At 45.0% G+C, this 19,838-nt stretch overlaps 1 protein-coding gene across 1 annotated transcript in view; it reads left to right on the top strand.

The window, feature by feature from the left end:
• Positions 1-19,838, top strand: part of Fras1 (Fraser extracellular matrix complex subunit 1) — a 403,170-nt gene that overhangs the window by 341,664 nt on the left and 41,668 nt on the right. The window contains exons 48-56 of the mRNA XM_038339383.1: positions 5,823-5,947; positions 6,205-6,345; positions 7,633-7,860; positions 10,563-10,676; positions 12,329-12,479; positions 13,440-13,599; positions 15,509-15,677; positions 17,682-17,928; positions 19,148-19,492. Of these exons, the coding sequence (XP_038195311.1) occupies positions 5,823-5,947; positions 6,205-6,345; positions 7,633-7,860; positions 10,563-10,676; positions 12,329-12,479; positions 13,440-13,599; positions 15,509-15,677; positions 17,682-17,928; positions 19,148-19,492 (1,680 nt within the window). The remainder of the gene's footprint in view (positions 1-5,822; positions 5,948-6,204; positions 6,346-7,632; positions 7,861-10,562; positions 10,677-12,328; positions 12,480-13,439; positions 13,600-15,508; positions 15,678-17,681; positions 17,929-19,147; positions 19,493-19,838) is intronic.

Genomic DNA, 19,838 nt, shown 5'->3' with positions numbered 1-19,838 from the left:
GAGAGAAAACATTAAACATTACAGACTTCGTGATTTTCTTTCTACTTTTCAATTGCGTCAGCCGTTCCCTGCCCTGAGCAAATGCTACCGTCCTGAGGATGTGTTTAAAAACAACGATATCCAACCCCTACCTGGACCCAAGGACAAAAGGCTCTCAGGAAATGAGCTCAACTATGAGTGTCCTTTTAAAGCAGCTTGAGGGGCTGGGGAAATAACTTGGTAAAGTGCTTGTCACTCAGCAGGAGGGCCTGAATTCAGATCCTCAGTACCCACATGAAAGCCAGGCACAGTAGGCATATCAGTAAACTTAGCACCAAGAAGACAGCAACAATTCCTGGGGCTTGGTGCTTAACCAGTCAAACCAATGGGTGAACCTCAGCTTCATGGGGAGACCCTGCTTCAAAAAATAATAAGAGAACCTGGAGAAATGGCTCAACAGTTGAAAGGACTTGCCGCTGCTACAGAGAACCAAGGGGTTTCGTTCCCAGCACTAACTGATGGCAGCTAACGACCATTTGTAACTTCAGGTCAGGTCCAGAGGGTCCGATGCCCTCTTTTGGCCTCTGGAGGCACTGCACACACACACAGTGCACAGCCATGCATACAGGCAAAACATCCATATGCATAAAATAACAATCGATAATTCTTTGAAAATTGATGAGAACAACTAAGGAAGATATGCCACATTAACCTCTGTGACCCACACACATCTGTACACACGTGCGCGCGCGCGCGCGCGCACACACACACACACACACACACACACACACGAGGAAAACTTCCTCCCTTAAACCAGTATTCATTGAATAGCTTTGACATAAATAAATAAATGTTCTAAACTTGGAGACATATATGCCCAGATGAGTTTCAGCGGAAGCCAGAGGACATCCAGAAGACAGAGCATTCTCAGAGAATACGAGGTTGTTGGAGAGCAACTCCTTGGAAGTGATGTTCACCAACACAGGGCTCTTTATTCCAGCCTCTCTGTGTTGTGACGCAATACACCGACACACTCATGCTTAGCCTGAGCCTGATACACCAACACACTCATGCTTAGCCTGAGCCTGATACACCGACACGCTCATGCTTAGCCTGAGCCTGATACACCAACACACACATTCTTAGCCTGGGCTCTCCTAGCAAAGAGGCTCCTTGATGTGTCAAGGTAATTGGTGTCACAGACTGGGTAGTCTACACAATGGAAGCTTCTGTTCCCAGGTTTGGAGACCAGAAGTTCAAAGTGCAGGTGTGGGTAGGCTGGGGTCCTTTGCTGTCAGTGAAGGGTCTATGCAGCCTCTCTCCTTGTCATGTAAATGACTGTCTTCTGTCCACATGCTGACACACACACCCTCGCCCCCAGGATCAATCTACCCCGACTTGCCTTTCTTCTGACTCTAGCCACACTGAGTTGGCACCCGCCTGAACAGCCTCTTGCTCTCTGCACATATGTGGACCCTGTTTCCAGAGAGGATTACTTTGCAGTACGAAAAGTTGAGGTTTCTTCGTGTGATTTAAAGTGAGGGCAAACACAGTTGTTCCCCCAGAAAGATGCTGTGGAATAACTCAGAATCTGGGAAGTAGAGAGGTTCCCATCGCCCCCAGCCCAGCTGCAGTGGACACAGCATGACAGGGCCCCTACTGTTGGACTGACTGCAGGCAGCAGCAGCATCACCCAACACCCCTTTAAGGAGGCAATTTTTCTGAAGAGGCTTTTGTCCACCTACTTTTCTGACCTAGACCAGGCTTTCTCTAATGTGTGGGCCTTGCGGGAGAATTGGAAAACTGACAGGGTTAATATGGGTCTCTTGTCATGCTGCCAGATACATAGTTTAACCAGCAGGCTGGTGACTCAAAACACCTTCAATGGGATTAAAAGCCTTCAAATATTTCAAACAACAGCTACCTGCTGTGACAGCTAGGAGGGGACTGTGCTCTCAGAAAAATCTTCTTGTTGACAAGAGAGTAACTGGCCTTGTCCAACACCCAATTAAAAAAGGCTAAACTTTAAAAAAAAAAAAAAGGTGTACGGAGACTGCGAATCTATTCAGTAGAACCTGCTAGGTGGAAGTGGTAGTGGCAGAATGAATCGTGTTCACCAGACACTGGGTGGCTGTGGCTTACCAGGTCCTATTCTAGATGCATACTATGGAGAAATGTGTGTGTGTGTGTGTGTGTACGTACATACATGCACACAAATCCATGCCTTCTTGAAGTTCACGGTCTACCCGCAGTTCTTGATTTTCTGGCAGGTAAGCATGTTTATCATTTAAATAATATTTAACCCCATCAAGCCCAGCAGTTCAGAAAAGAGTGAGACTATGATCCATGAAGTATATTTGAAGGACAATTAAAATATATTATCATGGTTCTATTTCAGTGGTAGACATATGAATCACATGTGTGATTCCTACTCTCCTGTGTCTTTTTATATGTTCTTTAGTAGGTACATATTACTATTTTCCTGAAAATTTTATGAATAAAGGTGAAACCCAGGATGTCCAGGTGACTTTTAACTGTAAGAACTAAGAGACCTCAGCTTTAGAACAGAATTCTCTTGTGTTCCAGCCCCCACACTGTCCTCTGCCAAGCATGTGACTTTGGACAGATGACATAGCTTCTTAATTACATAAGAATTCTATTACTACATCATGATTTATTTAAAATGGAGATATTATGCCCACCCTGACCTTTCAGAGCTGTTACCAGGTAAAATTCCACGTCACTAAGGAAACTAGAAGTAGTTCTCTGCTTATAGAAGATACTTGATTTTTCCTTGCTTCAACTGGGAAAGCCTGGCAACGATCAGACTCTCCAAGTCTGCTTGGAAGAGTGGGAAGATGCTCTGTTGCTTTGGAAGGCTTGTTTGTAGTGGTTTCCTAAATAAATGTATTCTAGAATAAATAAATCTCTACTGCTAGAGATTTATCCAGGCAGAATGAAAACTGGTGCCCATACACAGTCAAGAACACAAATATTCACAGTAGACTTATTTGTAATAGCCCCAAGCTAGAAGTAAACCAAACACCCATCAATAAGTGCATACATAATCAAATGATGATATATTCATTTGGTGGAATAAGACGAATGACTATTGAGGGGTAGCATTGGTACATGTTTGCATGGGCATGTGTGAGCGGAGACTAGAAGCTGACATCCAGCATCTTCCCCAATCACTTGCCACCTTATTTTTGAGATAAGGGTTCTTATTAAACCGAAGTTCCTCAGTTCAGCTAGACTGGCTGGCCAGTGGGTTTCAGGACTCTACCTGTCTTCAGTCCTCAACCCTTCAGCTCTGGGGTTCTTGATGTGTGTCACTATACCTGGTTTTTACATCCTAAAGAGACAGACTTACTTCCTCATGCTTATACAACAGGAATTTTACCAGCTGGGCCATGTTCACAGCCCAGAACTAAACTATCAATGCATAGTAAATTTCAAAATAACTAGGCTAAAGGAAAGAAGCCAGGTACAAAAGACAACATACTATAAGTTTATAGAAGGAGAGACCACCAGCCAACGTGGAGTAGCAGGAGCCGATCATGGTTTCTTTGAGATGAGGATGGAGTAGAGATGGAACGGTGGAAGGATTATGGGATGTGAACATAGTGATGGACATGTTCACTACTTTGACTGAAGTAGTCCCACTGGAAGCTTACATGCAATTCATTGTGTGCCAGTTCTAACAATAAGATGTTAAAATTACCCATAAGTTCACTCAATAAAACTGTTTCAGAAGAAACAGGAAAAGGTTCAATCCCAAAGCCCACAGCCTATGTCCCAAGAAAAATTAACTATAGTCTTAGTCAGCCATCATCAGGCTGTGGTTCGTAAAGGGATCAGGGAGTTGGGTAGCCAGCTTCCCGAGAGTGTAAATGTTTATTTTCCCATGGATTGTGAAGATAGATCCACAACAGAGAGCAGAGACTTGAATTCCTCAGCATAGTCCTTCTGCAGTTGGAAAGTCGTGTCTGTATTTATGCCTGTGGGGTATGTGTACTTGCTCCTGTGTGTGCACATGTATTCTTGCACTTGTGTGCAGGGCCAGAGCTCAAGTGTCTTCCTTGATCGCTCTCCACCTTATTTTTGAGGCAGGGTCTCTCAGTGAACCTTGAGCTCACAAATTCAGCTAGGTTAGCTGATCAGTGAGCATCGGCACACCACCTGTTTCCACGACTCTCTACTCCAGGTGTAGACTTGTGCCACCACGCCAGTCTCAGACACGAATGATGGACATCTAAACTCAGGTCCTCATACTTGTACAGCCAGTGTGCTGAGCTACTGAGCCATCTCTCCAATGCCTGCAGTTATTAAATTTTTAAAGAATGGCATGGGTTTCTGTCCAGCCATAAGACAAAGCTGAAAACCAGGGCTGCATTTCTTCCCTGTCAAGAGCTGATGTAGCAAGTGCAGAAAAATCAAATGCCTCATCAGGAAATGAAATCCCCAGTCGTCAGAAGGCCCTTGCATCTGGGTGATGAATTTCAGAAGATAGAGACGCAAGTGGAAGCCCTACGGGTTGATTTCTTAAAGACAAACCTGGGGTACTGACATCACACTTCAATAGATAGCAGTCAAAGCAGATTCTATTGTAAAATAAAGCTTGTTTTACCAGGATTGAGTGTGAACAGTCATAGTTCCTAGGAAGTGGCAAAGGAATGTCAAGGCCAGAATAACAGACTAAATTAACTAGATCAGAAAGCCAGGACTTTATCTCCGTCTCTCGTTTCAGCTTTCTTGTGGTGCAGGGCCTTACGCATGCTAGGTTAGTACTCAACCAACTGAGCTACATGCCCACCTTTAGCTCAACGTTTTGTTTTATTTTTCTCTTGTATGCATGCCTGTTGTGTATTCTAGAATGTTCCACTGCTAGAGACTTATCCAAGCAGAATGAAAACTCAAATCTGTATATAGTCAAGAACACAGATATTCACAGTAGCCTTATTTGTAATAGCCCCAAACAGGCTGGCCTGAAACTCACTCCCTTTTTGAGGATGACAAGGTCTATTTTAGCCCAGTATGTTTTAATCTTGATTGATGCTTGAATATAAATCCCTGTAGGTCTAAGATACAAACAAGGATTTTGGACTGTTTTTTGCTGAATTTGGGGGATTTAAAAACAGAGCTAATCTATGCTTGAAGAATAACATCACTATTTAAAATTGCTTAAGTTTTGAAATGATGATTTCTTTTTCTATGTCACATTATTACGGACCACTGTTTTCTATGTCATGTTCAGTTGATACAGGATGGTTGTTCAAACCCCAAAGTTCGGCAGTAAATCTCATTACTACCTGCCTGCGTAAAATAGCATGGGATGCTAGGCTCACATACCTAAAGTTGAAAGAGACCCTGAAAGATACTGGGATGGTTCACCAGTCCCTCAGACAGACTGTATGTAGCTGAACCTCCTAACTACAGTGGTCAAAGGTAACTCATCACACACCATCAAGAGTTAGGGCAGAGTTTCAGAAAGGATTGTGAAGGAATGGGGGAATATAAAAATTAAGAGAATAGATTTGGGACAGCAATGACTCCAAAGCCTCTCGGAGATTTTAGCTGCATCCAAGAAAGGAAAGGAGCATTTATCGAACACTTCCCGTTGCCATGGCAAACAAAAGCCTGGATAATCAAGTTAGCATATACTGCCAAAGAACATATGTTGTTATAGAAAAATAGTCTAAGAACTACACAAGGTATTCAAGGACAGGGCATGAATGCTGTGTGTAAAATACATGTAATTCTGCGGGAGAGTCTGGCATCTCCCTGCCTGGAGGGATGGCTTGTGTCTTGATATTCCTGTTTCTCTCTTCTCCTCTCATTAGGCATCTGGATTAGTTCCTTTACTCAAGCGGACCTGACTTCAGGAAGTGTTCAGTATGTCCATTCTAGTGAGACTGAGAAGCGCTCAGACGCCTTCAGCTTCGTGCTGTCTGACGGCGTGCATGAGGTAAGAGGTCCTGCCATCCATTCACAAGTGGGTTTTGATCCCTAGTCTTCTTCATTGAGAGTTATGGGCAGACAGACTGGAGATACGAGATCATTGTGTTCCTCTGTTCTTAGCTATAGCACAGGAGCAGCCCCTGACAGCTAAGGGCTTGAGCCCCAGAGGGTTCATATCAGGACTCCTCTGGAGTCAGCCGGGCCAAGGCCTGAGGAGAGGGTGGTACTGGGGACGGGTGCCGCACCCACCTGTTACTGTTTTAGGTGACGCAGACCTTCCACATCACTATCCACCCTGTGGATGAGTCACTGCCCCTTGTGCAGAACCAGGGCATGCGTGTGCAGGAGGGCGTGAGGAAGACCATCACAGAGTTTGAGCTGAAGGCAGTGGATGCGGACACAGAGGTGAGTGGCTTTCCTGCTGTCTCGGGCTGAGCAGAAGTAGGGTTGGGAGCCGGTGCTGCTTTGAGGAGCACCCTAAGAGTTGTGCTCAGTGGTGAGGGGAGTGCAAGCCCTGCTCCCCCAGTGGTAAAAGCAGAAGACACTTTGACCTTCTGAGAAAAATCAAATTTGAGATCCAATTGCTTTTCAGTTCAATTCGTTCTCACCTCAGCTTGCACATAACCACCCTCTACATGCTGATTTTATTATGTTTCCTAGAGAATAAGGGGGTGACACTTTACCCAAAACATGTATTGTCTTTCAGTGGATGGGCACTTCGTGCCCCTCTGTACCTCTCTTCTATTTTACCTCTTGCACCCAGACTTTTTTTCATGGTCACTGGTCATCACAATTTGAGCAAAGTCCAAGAAGAGACTTTGTCCAGAAAAAAAAATGGAATATTTTGGGTGGGGGGCAGCTCTCCTTTCAGGATGTTCCCCGGGTCGAGCATTTAGCATGTGGACTTGATTAGGCTCACATGAAGCTCACCACTGACTTATAGGTCCATGTGCCCCTTTCTCTCTGCCCGGGCTTCACTGCACAGCTGTGCTTTCATTGAATGTGCATTGCCTACTGGGCTGTAGACTCCTCTCTATGTGCTAAGAGCATAACTGTGGAGAAAACAGAAAATATTCTACAAATTTACAACCTTTCTGATTGAGGGAGAGAGGAGGGAGGAAGGCAGGCAGGGAGGGAGAAGGAAAGGAAAAAGTGTAGAAAGAAAGGGGTGGAGGGAGGAAGAGAGGGACCAATCAGACATGGTCAGCATTAAGTGAGATCATGATTGGTGGACACGCTATTTTAGGCGGAGTAATCAGGGAACATCTTTAAGGAGATGCTCTCTGAACCCAGACAACAGTGGAAGAGCAAACTGTGCAGTTACCAGGGATAATCCACTCTCCAGGCAGAGGACACAGTGCAGAAGCCTCAGGATCCAGTGCTTTTTGATTCTGAAGCCAAGAGGCTGGAATCTAGTAACCAAGGGGCAAAGAGAATAGGCAGCCCAAGCCTTCCCTCGAGTCCAGCCTGCGCCGTGAGGCTTGAGGACAGCAAATGTACACACTCCGCACTCTGACGAAGGCTCTAAGATGGAAGCCCAGTTGTAGGAGAGAAGGTGGTATCTCTCACTACCTTCCTTGTATCTATAAAGAAAATGCAGGCTGTATTTGATGGCTTTAGGCTGCTTCCTATACCAGCTTCAGGCTGCCACTCACTCTATGAACTTGCCTCTCACTTTTCTCCTTTTGGCAGGCTGAGTCTATCACCTTCACCATCGTGCAGCCCCCACGCCATGGCATCATCGAGAGAGCTGCCAGGGGGCAACGTTTCCACCTCACCTCCTCCTTCACTATGGAAGACATCTACCAGAACCGTGTCAGCTACAGCCATGATGGCAGCAACTCCCTCACAGACAGATTTACCTTCACTGTGTCTGATGGGACCAACCCCTTCTTTATCATTGAGGAAGGAGGGAAAGAGGTGAGGGTCAGTGGAGGGAGAGGCCCAGCAGAGCCTGTCAGAGCCCGTGCGGTAATTGTTCCATGTAGTGCAACGCTTAGTTCTTATTCCATTAATGTTAAGTGTGTTGGTCCCGGACTGGCACTTTTTCTTAAATCTTCATTTTTCATCTATAAAATGGACACAATAATGATTGGTAGCTTTGGATGCTTTATCTAAACACCAAAAGAGACAGTCCTGGTGGAGTGTTTGACACTGTGGGTAACTAGTGAGCCCCGAGCATGACACAGTGATTATTAATATTACTCTTTATTTCTTATTCTTTTCTTCCATCTGGTATTCCTACATCACATACCTCTATATTCTTTTTATTTTTGTGGAATAAGACTCCTCATTCCTACCAGAGACACACAAATTTTGAACCCTGGCTCTGCCACTTATTAGCCAAGTGAGTGTCTTTGTAAGTCATGTTCCTTTTGAAAACCTTGGTTTCCCAATCTGTAAAATGGAGGAGGTACCTCTCTTCCTTGTGTACATTCGGGCCTCTGCCCCGTGGCAGAAACATCAGAGAATTTGTAGGCACCAGCCTCTGTATTCTATAATAAGGGGCCTGGCTGCTTATGTCAAGCAACTTCCAAGCTTTAGTTTCTTCAAGATTGAGGAGGAAGGAGCTGGGGAGATGGCTTAGATGTTCTCTATGTGGTTGTGAGAATCTGCATTTAATCTCCAGAACCCATGTAAAGAGAAGGGCATGGTGGTGTGTGCCTATAATCCCAGCACTAGGGAGGTTGACAAAGACAGACTCATCCCTGGAGCCAATGTAATTAGCAAACCCCAGGTTCCAGGGAGAAACCCTGCTTCAAAACCAACCACAAGGTGCTTAGCTCCTGAAAACCAACACTTGAGGTTGACTTGGGGTTCTACATGCACACACACACACACACACACACACACACACACACACGTGCACGTACATACACATATACACACAAATGACATGTGTTCAGACTCCTTATCTACTGCCTTCTAAGAACTTTTCTATTCTGTAAACTCCCCCTGAAATAACTGCATCTCTGGTAGAAGGTGGGCCGGGGACACCCCAAACCCCTACACAGCTGTGTCTGGCTCCACAGAAGCAGTGTTGGTGAGCAGTGTGCCCACAACCTGTTGTACCCCCAGGACAGCAAGAGTCTCGGTCCTGGAGAGTTTCTGTCCTACACCGTTGGTGGATAATTATATTCCTGGAAGGGAGATCTTTCTGTGTCCTTTAGAGACACAGAAGGTCGTCCTCTGCGGGTCATTGCATCCGTAGCTGACTCTTGGGATTCCTCCGCCTTGTCTGCATCTGTCCTGTCTGTCCCATGGCAGGCTATCACTTTGTCCTTTCTCTTGCTGGAGCTGCTGCTCCTGGTTAGCTTGACTTTCAAAGGATAAAAAATAAATCAAGACATCTCAGCAATGGCTACCCTCTTAAACACCCAAGTGACAGAGCAAGCCTTCGTGGGACCACGTCATCCTAAAAAATTGAAATCGTGTAAATTGTAGATTGAAAAGCTAGCATCTCACTTCCCTGCATTGCAACTGGTACCCACTCAGGGCCCGTGAGCATGGGATAGGACTATAGCATGTGTACTGTCTATAGATAGGTCTCTCTCTGTGGGTGGAATTACAATGTGAATTCCCTTTCACCATTCGTTCCCATAAAAGCTTTTATTCTTCATTTCTTCTGCCTTTTACCCACAGAGGGAGCACTGTCCTTAAAACAACCCAGAACAAAAACAGAAAGAAAAGGAAAAGAAAAGCTCTCTGGGCTTAGAAGCTTCCCTCCCTCTCTGAGTTGATCCCACCTGGAGGCTTCAGCATCAACATTTTAATGATGCTATTTCCAGACTCTCATGAAAACTTTAATGCAAGAAATTGAGAGAAAAAAGTGTCTGTGAATTGTTTCATCCTAGGAAAGGTTTTTTTTAAATTATTTTTTCAGTTAGTGTACAAAGTCATGAGTCTCTACAGCATTTTCATGTCCATGCCATTCTGCTTTGTCCTGTTTTATACACCCCACTGTCCCGCCCGGCTTCCCTTCTTGGCGGTCCCCTTCTTCTCCCCCTAGAGTTTAGCCTTCTGCTTTCGTGTGTGTGACTTATATTCCATTATCCGCTCTTGTTTCCCACGCCCTTTAGACCTGCTCCTCTCATGGTCCCCGTTCTATGTCCATGCCATTTGGACACAGTAAAATAGAGAACCTTACATCAGAGAAAACACGCAATAGTTGTCATTTATTCCAAATCTAGCTTCATGACATCCCCTGAAGAAGACATAAACGGACCCAGTCACCACGGCACATACTTATAGCCCTACGTAATCAGGAGCTTGAGGCAGGAGGATTTCTTGAGCTCAGAAGTTCCAGCCCAGCCTAAGCAATGCTGGATAACCCCATATTAACACACACACGCACATACGTGTGTGTGAAAACCAGCTTCTACAGCACTGACACCCTTGAGATTAAGTGGAGACACCCTTGCTTTTCGTTTCTGGGTCCATGCTGGACTCTCCTTGTCAATCATCACTCTCCCTGAGGCCTCATATCAGTTGTGGTAAGAGGTGAAAACTAGCTTCCCAGCCTGCGCTTCGTCTCTGACACGTGCAGGGATTCCAGCGGCTTAGGTACAGCGTCTGAGAAACTCCAGTGTTGGTAATAAGTGTTTTTCTGGCTTCCCCTATAGATTATGACTGCAGCACCTCAACAGTTCCACGTGGACATCCTCCCGGTGGACGATGGCACCCCTAGAATTGTCACCAACCTGGGTCTGCAGTGGCTGGAGTATATGGATGGCAAGGTGAGTCCTTCAGGGTCCTCGCTAGGATGGAGCTACCCATCGCTGAGTGTCTGCTGCTGGATACAGCAGATTTCACCGAAAGTCCAGAGTGAGGAACTTTATTTTAAGCAAAAGACACAGAAATTGAGTGTGTTATTTCCACTTCTATTCTGTTGGCAGGAAATTGGTCAGATGAGCACAGATGTTTCACGGGAGGCTGGGAAATCGTGTCTCGAGCTGGGCGGGCAGGCACTCAGCTAAAACTAGGAGGGGAGAATGGACTCTAAGGAACATTAAATGCTTGCCCTAGATAGAAAGGAACAGATACCTTTGTCAGCAATTGTACTCAGAGGAGTCCTCCTTCGGAGACCTCCATCTCCCGGTTCCCAGCAGGCCCTTCTAAGGTACATCTCATCATCTGGAAGTGCTAGCAACTCAGCACTAACTCTGCATCAGCATCAGCACCAGCACAAGTGCATCTCCTCCCCTTTCAGAGCTTTGATTAGTGATGTTCATCTTTGCCATGCCTTTTTCATCCTCAAGGACTGATGATGGGATGTGAGGGTGCTTAGCTATTGAACTGTTGGCTTTCTTAAAATGAATACAGTAGGGTTGAATAAACGGCTCTGTCATTAAAGAACGTGAGGATGTAAGTTCAGATCCCCAGCTCCCATGTGAAAAACCGGGCACACTGGTGCATGTGTATAACCTCAGTGCCAGAGGCACAGAGACAAGCGGATCTCTGGAGCTCAGTGGAAAGCCATCCTAGTCCTGCTGGTCCAGGTTCAGGAAGAGACTGTTCCACAAACCAAGGTAGAGAACAATAAAGGAAGACACCTCACATGGATCTCACATGGATCGTGCGTACGCGAGTGCGTGCGCGCGCACACACACACACACATATACACACACACCATGTAAATTCTTCTTACACACTGACTTTTTCTCAATATTCAACTACAGTGATTGTTTTCTCATTACTTGGGTCTATTTCTCATCCCTCCTCTATTCCGATAGCAGTTATTAATGTTTCCAGTGGCCAGGTACAGTAGCACATTGTTGTAAACTGAGCGCTTGGGAGGCCGATCAAGAAGGATTCTAGTTAGAGGACAGTCTACAGTCCATAACGAGACCCTGTGTGGCTAAATAAATGTATGGTGAAGTCACCAAATACTTCTAGTTTATATAATCCAAAGTTAATGCCCTACCCTTATCTGTTTAAGCCCACTAACGTACAGTATTGCTCGCTGCTCTCTTTCCAGATCTCACCCTGTGTTGACTGGGTAAATGGACAAAAAAATTAAGCTTAGTATATTTGAGCAGTATCAGGGGACAGTATATTTATCCTGATCAACCTCAGGATTTTCAGCGATTCTCCTAAGGTATAAGGCTTAGCCCTTATATCATTCCTCCCAGGTTTCAATCCTTTTTCAAAGCCAAACTGAAATCTCCTGCTTATTTCCACAAGACTCTTGCCCCATTGACCCCGCTCAGGAGCCTTTCTTTGTGAAAACTTCCAGAGCAGAGGCTGGCATAGTTTCCATCCTCACAGTTTTCTGTGCAGTCAATGCGCTCAGTAAATCACTGTGCAACCGAATTAAATCTGAGTCAAAGGGTCTTGCTCCAGCTTAATTCCCACCTCAGGAATTAAATTTAATGGGTTTCTATTCCAGGCAACCAACCTGATCACCAAGAAGGAACTGCTGACCATGGACCCGGATACAGAGGACTCGCAGCTTGTCTATGAGATCACCATGGGCCCGATGCACGGCTACGTGGAGAACAAGCTGCAGCCAGGCCGAGCCGCAGCCACCTTCACCCAGGGTGGGTTCTTAGGAGCCTAGAGAGGGGCCATGCTCAAATGCTGCTCTCACGGTCACTTCCAGCTACTTTTGCAAATGGACCATCTAGCGTCTAACCCCCTCGCACATTTTGCTCTTCCCGGGTTTCTTCCTGTCGCTCTGGACCAGAGAGCTTCATCTCCACCATGTCCCCTGCCCCCAGGTTTCTAGGTGTTCTATAAATGACATGTGGGACTGCTCAGTTTCCTTATAAGACAAACAACAAACGGACTGCCAGCCCAAAAGATTTGTGATCTAAGAAGTTTATTGTTTTATTCTCTAAGGCCAATGGCATTTACTTTTAAACATCTTCCACCAAGAAGTTAAAGTCTGCTTTATAAGTGTATAAGCTGCTCAACAGAAATAGTTTCCTTTTGGAGTAACATAAAGCAGATCATTCTGTAGTTCTGTATAAGCTCGTCACTGCTCCTCTTGGGGACGGCTGTGATTAGGCACTCTTGGCGGGTGACACCGTTCTTTAAGGTCCCTGCTCTGTGTTCCCTTCCCAGCACATTCTCAGTCATGCAGAGCTGTCTTGTGTGTGAGCTGCTGCTGTCAGCCAGGCTTTGCCTATCAGCACAACACTTTCCTGCACAGAGGATGGGGTCAAAGGCTTATCTCTGTCAGCTTTCAGATTTGCCCTTCAACACCCCACAGACACTCTCTTGGGTGCTTTCTGTCCAGACCCCAAGATTCTCCTTTTCTATGAACATAAAGGGGCTCTCTGTAAGATAGGTATTTGGACATGAAACTGTAAGATTTTGCTTTAAAACTAGGACGAATCTTTTGCTTTTAAGACTACTATACTTTTTAGAGTTTTGACAATCAGTCCCTCTAGCCCATTAGAAGACTAGACTCGATATGTGGCCTGGGACCTATGAAAGTGTCTTTACACTCCCTCATTATCTCACTGTGGATTCTGGGACTCTTTTTTTTCTCACAGAGGATGTGAACTTGGGGGTGATTCGTTATGTGTTGCATGAGGAGAAAATCCAGAAAGTCATGGATAGTTTTCAGTTTCTGGTGAAAGACAGTAAACCCAATGTGGTCAGAGACAATATCTTCCATATCCAGTGGTCTGTCATCAGCTTCAAATATACCAGGTACAGTTTTTATTGTGTACTGTATAGTGAAAAATAAATCAAGCAAGTAGAAGAAATTAGGATGAAATACTATAGAAGGCAGGTCCATTATTTTTGATGGTGGAGGTGGTGGCGGTGGCAGCAGTGGTGGCAGTGGTGTTGGTAGATGGTGGTTGTTAAGCTAGTGATAACAATCATTGAAATAATTGCTTGAAATCTTTATTGGATGATATAATGTGCATACCGGGTACAGTGCTATGTTCTCAACATAATTCAACCTATTTGCTTGCAACGTGCAATTCTGAGATTCTCTTCCTGTTCCCACAGTAGCAAAGCGGTAGAGGCAGGCAAAGGCTAAATTCCTCACATTTAGTCATGTAGCTCGCAAGCAGTAAGACGAGATCTTAAACCCAGTAATCTTTTAAAAAGTAATTTATTTATTTTTATTTTATGAGCATTGATTGGTGTTTTGCCTGCATGTGTGTCTGTGTGAGTGTGTCAGATCCCTTGGGACTGGAGTTCTGGAGTTGCAGACAGTTATAAGGTGCCATGTGGGTGCTGGGAATTAAACCCAGGTCCTCGGAAAAAACAGCCAGTGTTTTAACCATGGAGCCATCTCTCCAACCCTAAGCCAAGTAATCTTCACCATCCTCTTTCAATGCTTCTTTTGAACTCTTTTGTTTTTATCTTCAAGTTATAGAAGATAATCCAATAGAATCTGTAGGGAAAACATAGAAAATAAACCTTCAGGTCGTGTTTTTCCAAGGTTTCTCTGAACTTCATAAAACTGTCCATCACATATGTAGATTTAGATGTTTGCCTCATCCAGTTATAGAGGAAATCCAGGAGTGTCATTTGATAATAGTGATGGACAGACATGGTGTTGCTTTTATAAGTTAAACTAGGGTTCTTATTCTAGAGTAAACAATTTGTTAATTAGCATTTCAGAGAGTCACTATTCTGAGATATCGATTTCTTGACCATTCTGGTGTGGATAGGACAACCAAACTTGCTTCCAGGAGCCTGAGACGTAACTTCTCCACTCTTGGACATACTCAGAATAATTAGAATCAATTGTAAAATATGTCATGTTTTGAGATTTGCTTTTAATTACCTCTTGATTGTATCACCTCTAAAATTAAACAAGTTGAGTAAATGGCATCTTCTTTTGTTAGCAAGCATCTAAATCTAATGGACTGAGCTGCCCAGGAAACTGACGGTGTGGGCCACTCTCTCAAAGGCATTGTGCCTAAAGCATCCAGTGAGACACACAACAGGCTGAACGGCTATCCTCAGTGATGAAATTCAAAGCCTAGTTCACTGCTCTTCTCCTCTGGCTTTTCCAAACCTACTCATTATGAATTAAGATCTTGAGAACTAATTCTTGACACATCCACTGCAAATCCTCGTGTTAGGCTGAGAGCCCTCCCTGCCCAGGCTCGCACATCAGAAAACTCTGTCTAGAAATCTGTGTCCTCTGAGCTCCAGCTCAGGCACCACCCCAGCTCAATTGCAGGCATCCCTCAGATCCGGCTCAGTGGGCCCTTCCTGAAGCTGTCCCTAACAACCGTCTGCACAGCTTTATCCTTAAGAACCCCCTGGCCTTTTCTAATTACTCTGCCCACTTGGAAGAGGTTCTTTGTCGCCTCCCCAGGCTCTGAGTTCTGAAGTTTGTATCTCCTGTTATAATGCTCTGGGTGACTCTAGTCTCCTCCACAGTGAATAGGTGGCATTCTTTAACCCCAGTATCCTTGTTCATAGGGGCTGTGACTGTCCCTTGTAAGCATCTTCTCTTAATTTTTGTAACTTTTGAAAGCACTAAACTGCCTGTCCTCAGAAATGCCTGAGTCCTGGGACCAAATAGCACAGTGAGTGGTCTCTTTATAGCCCCAAGACAGATTTCTGGAGCGTGACTTTTATGTGTCCCTAGCTATAACGTCAGTGAGAAGGCCGGGTCTGTCAGTGTCACGGTGCAGAGGACTGGGAACCTGAACCAGTATGCCATTGTCCTGTGTCGCACCGAACAAGGCACAGCCAGCTCCAGCTCCAGGGTCAGCTCTCATCCCGGACAGCAGGACTACATGGAGTATGCTGGTCAGGTAGGTGTGGAGAGGACCACTCGTTCCTCGGCACGGTTGCAGGTTACGGTGGTGCCCTCTGCTTCTTACCCACCTCCCTTCCCGCCCACATCCTCCTCAAGAAATTCCCTCATACACCAGTCCCATAGAACTTTGTTCTTCAGTCTGGCTGCTCTCCCCTGGAGTATGTGCCAGGGCTTGCATCATCATCTGGCTTCTAGGTGCTTACATTTTACCTCACGGCAAGACCTCATCAAGGTATTACGTCCCCACTCAGCTCTCGGTGCCCTCCCTTCTCTTCCTGGAGGTATGGGAGGGAGTCATAAGCAAACCACTTAGTGAATTCTCGGGATAGAGTAGGTGAAAGGTGGTGAGATGGGGAGCTTCAAATAGTAAAACTGACAGGATTGAGCGGTGGCCTACAGAGAGGGTCAGAGGTCAGCATGAGTGATCCTGCCCTGGCTATGAGAGGAAGGCCAGGAAGAGCAAGTTTGACGTTTTGTGCTGGGATTTTTGTCTTAGGCATGTTGAGTATCAGTTGCCTTGAGCTTGAGTTACAGAGAAATGTTCAAGTCATCTCTTTTACCTTGAGGGTGGTGGTGAGGAAGAAAAGGGAGATGCGGAAGGAGGAGGTTGGGTAGGGGTAGAAGTCAGTGGTGAGTGCACACAGCACGAATGAGGGCTGGGGTGGAGAGTGAGCTCCTTTTCGCCTACAGGAACAGTGCTCATACTTAATGGGTGTTTATTCCGTTTTTCCAAGTCAGCTTCACATTAGGCGTTAAATCTCTGTAAAACAAAGTGGACTATGTCCTTTCTCGATGTTCAGGCATCAGCTAGACTAAGTGAAAGCCTTTTATGGCAATTGAGGACATAGGGAAGACCAGAGAGGGTAAGGAGTCTTCAGCAAAGGGATGTCACATACTTCAAGAAAAGATAAAGGTCTGTCAGTGTGTTCCAGATATTAAACAGAGATCTAATAGTGTTTTTGTTTTCTTGAGGGCATTTTGAAACACAGATTAGCAAGAACTCAGTTTGATCAGTTGGTTATGTATGCACTAATGATTTTGATGGATTTAAATTGGATATTCTTCAGATTTGGGTGCCCTTAGAGACTTCTGACTGATTCTTACACTGCTTCTTATTTTAACTGCCTCAGTTTATACAAACAACTCTATTCTGTTTAAAGGGTTTATCCTTGTTTTATTTATTTTCCCTCTGTTTTGTTTCTCTTTCTCTTCTACTCCCTTCTCTTTTTCATTCATTCATGCATTCTTTTTTCATTTACATTTATAGCTATGTGAACACAATGTAAGTTCTCTGTGTTGTACTTGCTAAATTCACTCACAGGCCTAGCCCATTTTATGGCAAAAGATTATCCTGCTGTGTTAAGTGACATTTTAGGGACTCAAACTCAGTGATTCAGTGCAACAAGATTCTCTTGTTAATTTTTAATTATATGCATAATATAGTCAAGGCAGTGGTGATATATTTGTGTAGTGCTTTAAAATATCTTAACACTTTCGTTATATAGTTTTCTTTAGTCTTCATAATAATAGTGTAGAAGAAATATCATTATAAACTAAGTACCTGATGTTCTTAAAACTGACATAATTTTACCTCTGGGGCGGGGGAGGGGGGTCAATCAGCACCTGAAACTCAATCTTCTTACTCTGAAAGTGGAGCTCTTTCTGCTTAAGCTTGACCCAAGTAGAAAGAGCACTGAGCAGCCAAATAATAATTGTTAATAAAAAGAACACAAATAACTGTCACCCATTTATCTAGTCATCTGTGGTAACTCGGCTCTTTGACCTCCATGTTCTTATACCATAAACTAGCCCCAGTTGTGCAAGAAGAACAGGAGAGGTGACTAAGTAGTATCGGAAGGACAGGGATGTGGTGGATAGAACAACCCAAAGGTGCCATGCAGTCTTTGCCAGATCAAGTTGGGTGCTCTTTTCTCACAGTCCTCCCAGGGAACTGAACCAGGGAAGGCACGATTAACCTCCTTTTGTTTCCTTGTGACAGGTGCAGTTCGATGAGCGAGAGGACACAAAGTCCTGCACCATCGTCATCAATGATGATGACGTGTTTGAGAATTTTGAGAGTTTCACTGTGGAGCTCAGCATGCCAGCCTATGCCCTGCTAGGCGAGTTCACCCAGGCGAAGGTCATTATCAATGACACAGAGGATGAGCCCACCCTAGAGTTTGATAAGAAGACCTACCGGGTCAACGAGAGCGCTGGGTTTCTCTTTGCACCTATTGAGAGAAAAGGTCTGTGGTGGCTGCAGGGGACAAGGAGCTATGCTAATCACTAATGCCTGTTGAGCTCTTCTGTGGCCCAGAGCTCAGGTTTCACATCAGCTTGAGCCCACTGACCCCCAGAACAGCTGTAATGTCAAGTCCGCCTGATTTGCGCATTACCAGAAGGCCTCCCTTCTCAGGGCATGTAGTTAGAGCTCCATTTGTTCTTTTAGGCCATGAAAAGACAAGTTAGATTTCACCTTGCATTATTCATTAACTTAGTCTTTTTAATCAATCACCCATTCCATAAAAGATTTATCAACTGTGGTCAAGGAGAGAGGTTATATTTGTGTAAATCTCAGGTTTTGGAAGGCAGAAAATATACTCAAAGATTTCCCTACCTGGATGTTCAGTCTCATGTTCCGATGAAAAATATACTCCCTTTGGGAAATAAGGGGCAATTTCTTAAGGCCGGGCATTCCAAACAGAGATTTTATGGGTTTATGATTGTGCAGTCCTGACGCTTTAGAACACACGGGCATGAATTCCCCTTTCAAGACCAGGTGAATGCAGATGACGATGTCGGGTTTCAGTACTGAATCTGCTGACTGGGTGTCAGTGAAATAAACACTGTGGGCAGCACAAAACCTCAGCAAATACCGCTTGGAAGGCAGGCAAGCCCCATTGATTGCTCTGGGCCACCACGCCAGGCCTGCAGCAGGCTGCCACCAAGGGATGTGACAGCACTAATGAGCGAGGCCGTTTGTATCTTTATATTCTTTTATATTGTTTTGTATTGTTTCGTCTTTCCTTTTTTCAAACAAGCTTGTTTCTCTTGGGGAATTAAAGTGCAGAAGTTTCTCCAGAGAGGCAGTGAACTGTTCTCAACTCCCTTCCTTCAGGACACAATTACTTTGCTACTTAAAGTACCAAATATGCCTCTTATCTTTCCACCCGCTGTGGTCTTAGATGGTGGGCAATGAGTCTTGTGAATTAACAGAGCACAAAATTTACAGAATAGGAAATCCATTCCAAGTTATTTGGGGAAGTATCTGGGGTATATTAAATCCTCAAGCGGTTTATACCACAGGCTTAATAGAAACTGCAGTTCAGGAAAGTTGCCTGTCAGATTTGAGCAGAAATAGTGATGGAATGTGTCCGAGGGAAGAGCTCATTAAGTTGCTAGAAATGTTCAGATGTGAGAAGCACTCACTCCCATGCTCCGACTCTCTCGCTGTGTGCGTTGCAGGAGACTCAAGCAGCATTGTGTCTGCCGTTTGCTACACGGTCCCCAAATCGGCTATGGGAAGTAGTCTCTACGCTCTGGAATCAGGTTCCGATTTTAAGTCCAGAGGGCGGTCTGTAGAGAGTCGTGTGCTATTCGGACCCGGTGTCACCATGTCCACATGTGATGTCATGGTCATTGATGACAGCGAGTATGAAGAGGAAGAGGAGTTTGAGATCGCCCTGGCTGATGCTTCTGACAATGCCCGCATTGGAAGGCTGGCAGTGGCCAAGGTGCTCATTAGTGGGCCCAATGATGCCTCGACTGTCTCCCTGGGCAACACGGCTTTCACGATCAGTGAGGATGCAGGTAATTGAGAGGCTCTCTGGGTTTCTAGGAACTATCTCCTGATCCTTGCCAGTCCAGGCTCCTGTTTAACAATGTCCTAAAAGACGTGGAGGGTGTCATTCCTTAGTGACGCTACTGTTGGTCTTGAAGAACAGGCCATCAAGACCAGCAATGGAAGGTAGTGAGAATAGAGAGTTCTACCCACTTCGCTTGCTCTTCCGGATAATGGCAGAGAAGTAACTGGCATGGGGTTTCATGGTCTGGTCTGACTTTGTGGCCCAGAGGGACAATATGGCCCTAATTATTCTGGCTTGTGAAGTGAAGCAATGTAAATCCTTGAGGATGTAGATAGGTATTTAGTGTACTA

The sequence above is a fragment of the Arvicola amphibius genome, chromosome 1, assembly GCF_903992535.2.
Source record: "Arvicola amphibius chromosome 1, mArvAmp1.2, whole genome shotgun sequence".
NCBI lineage: Eukaryota > Metazoa > Chordata > Mammalia > Rodentia > Cricetidae > Arvicola > Arvicola amphibius.
This window is presented reverse-complemented; position numbering and strand designations above follow the sequence as displayed.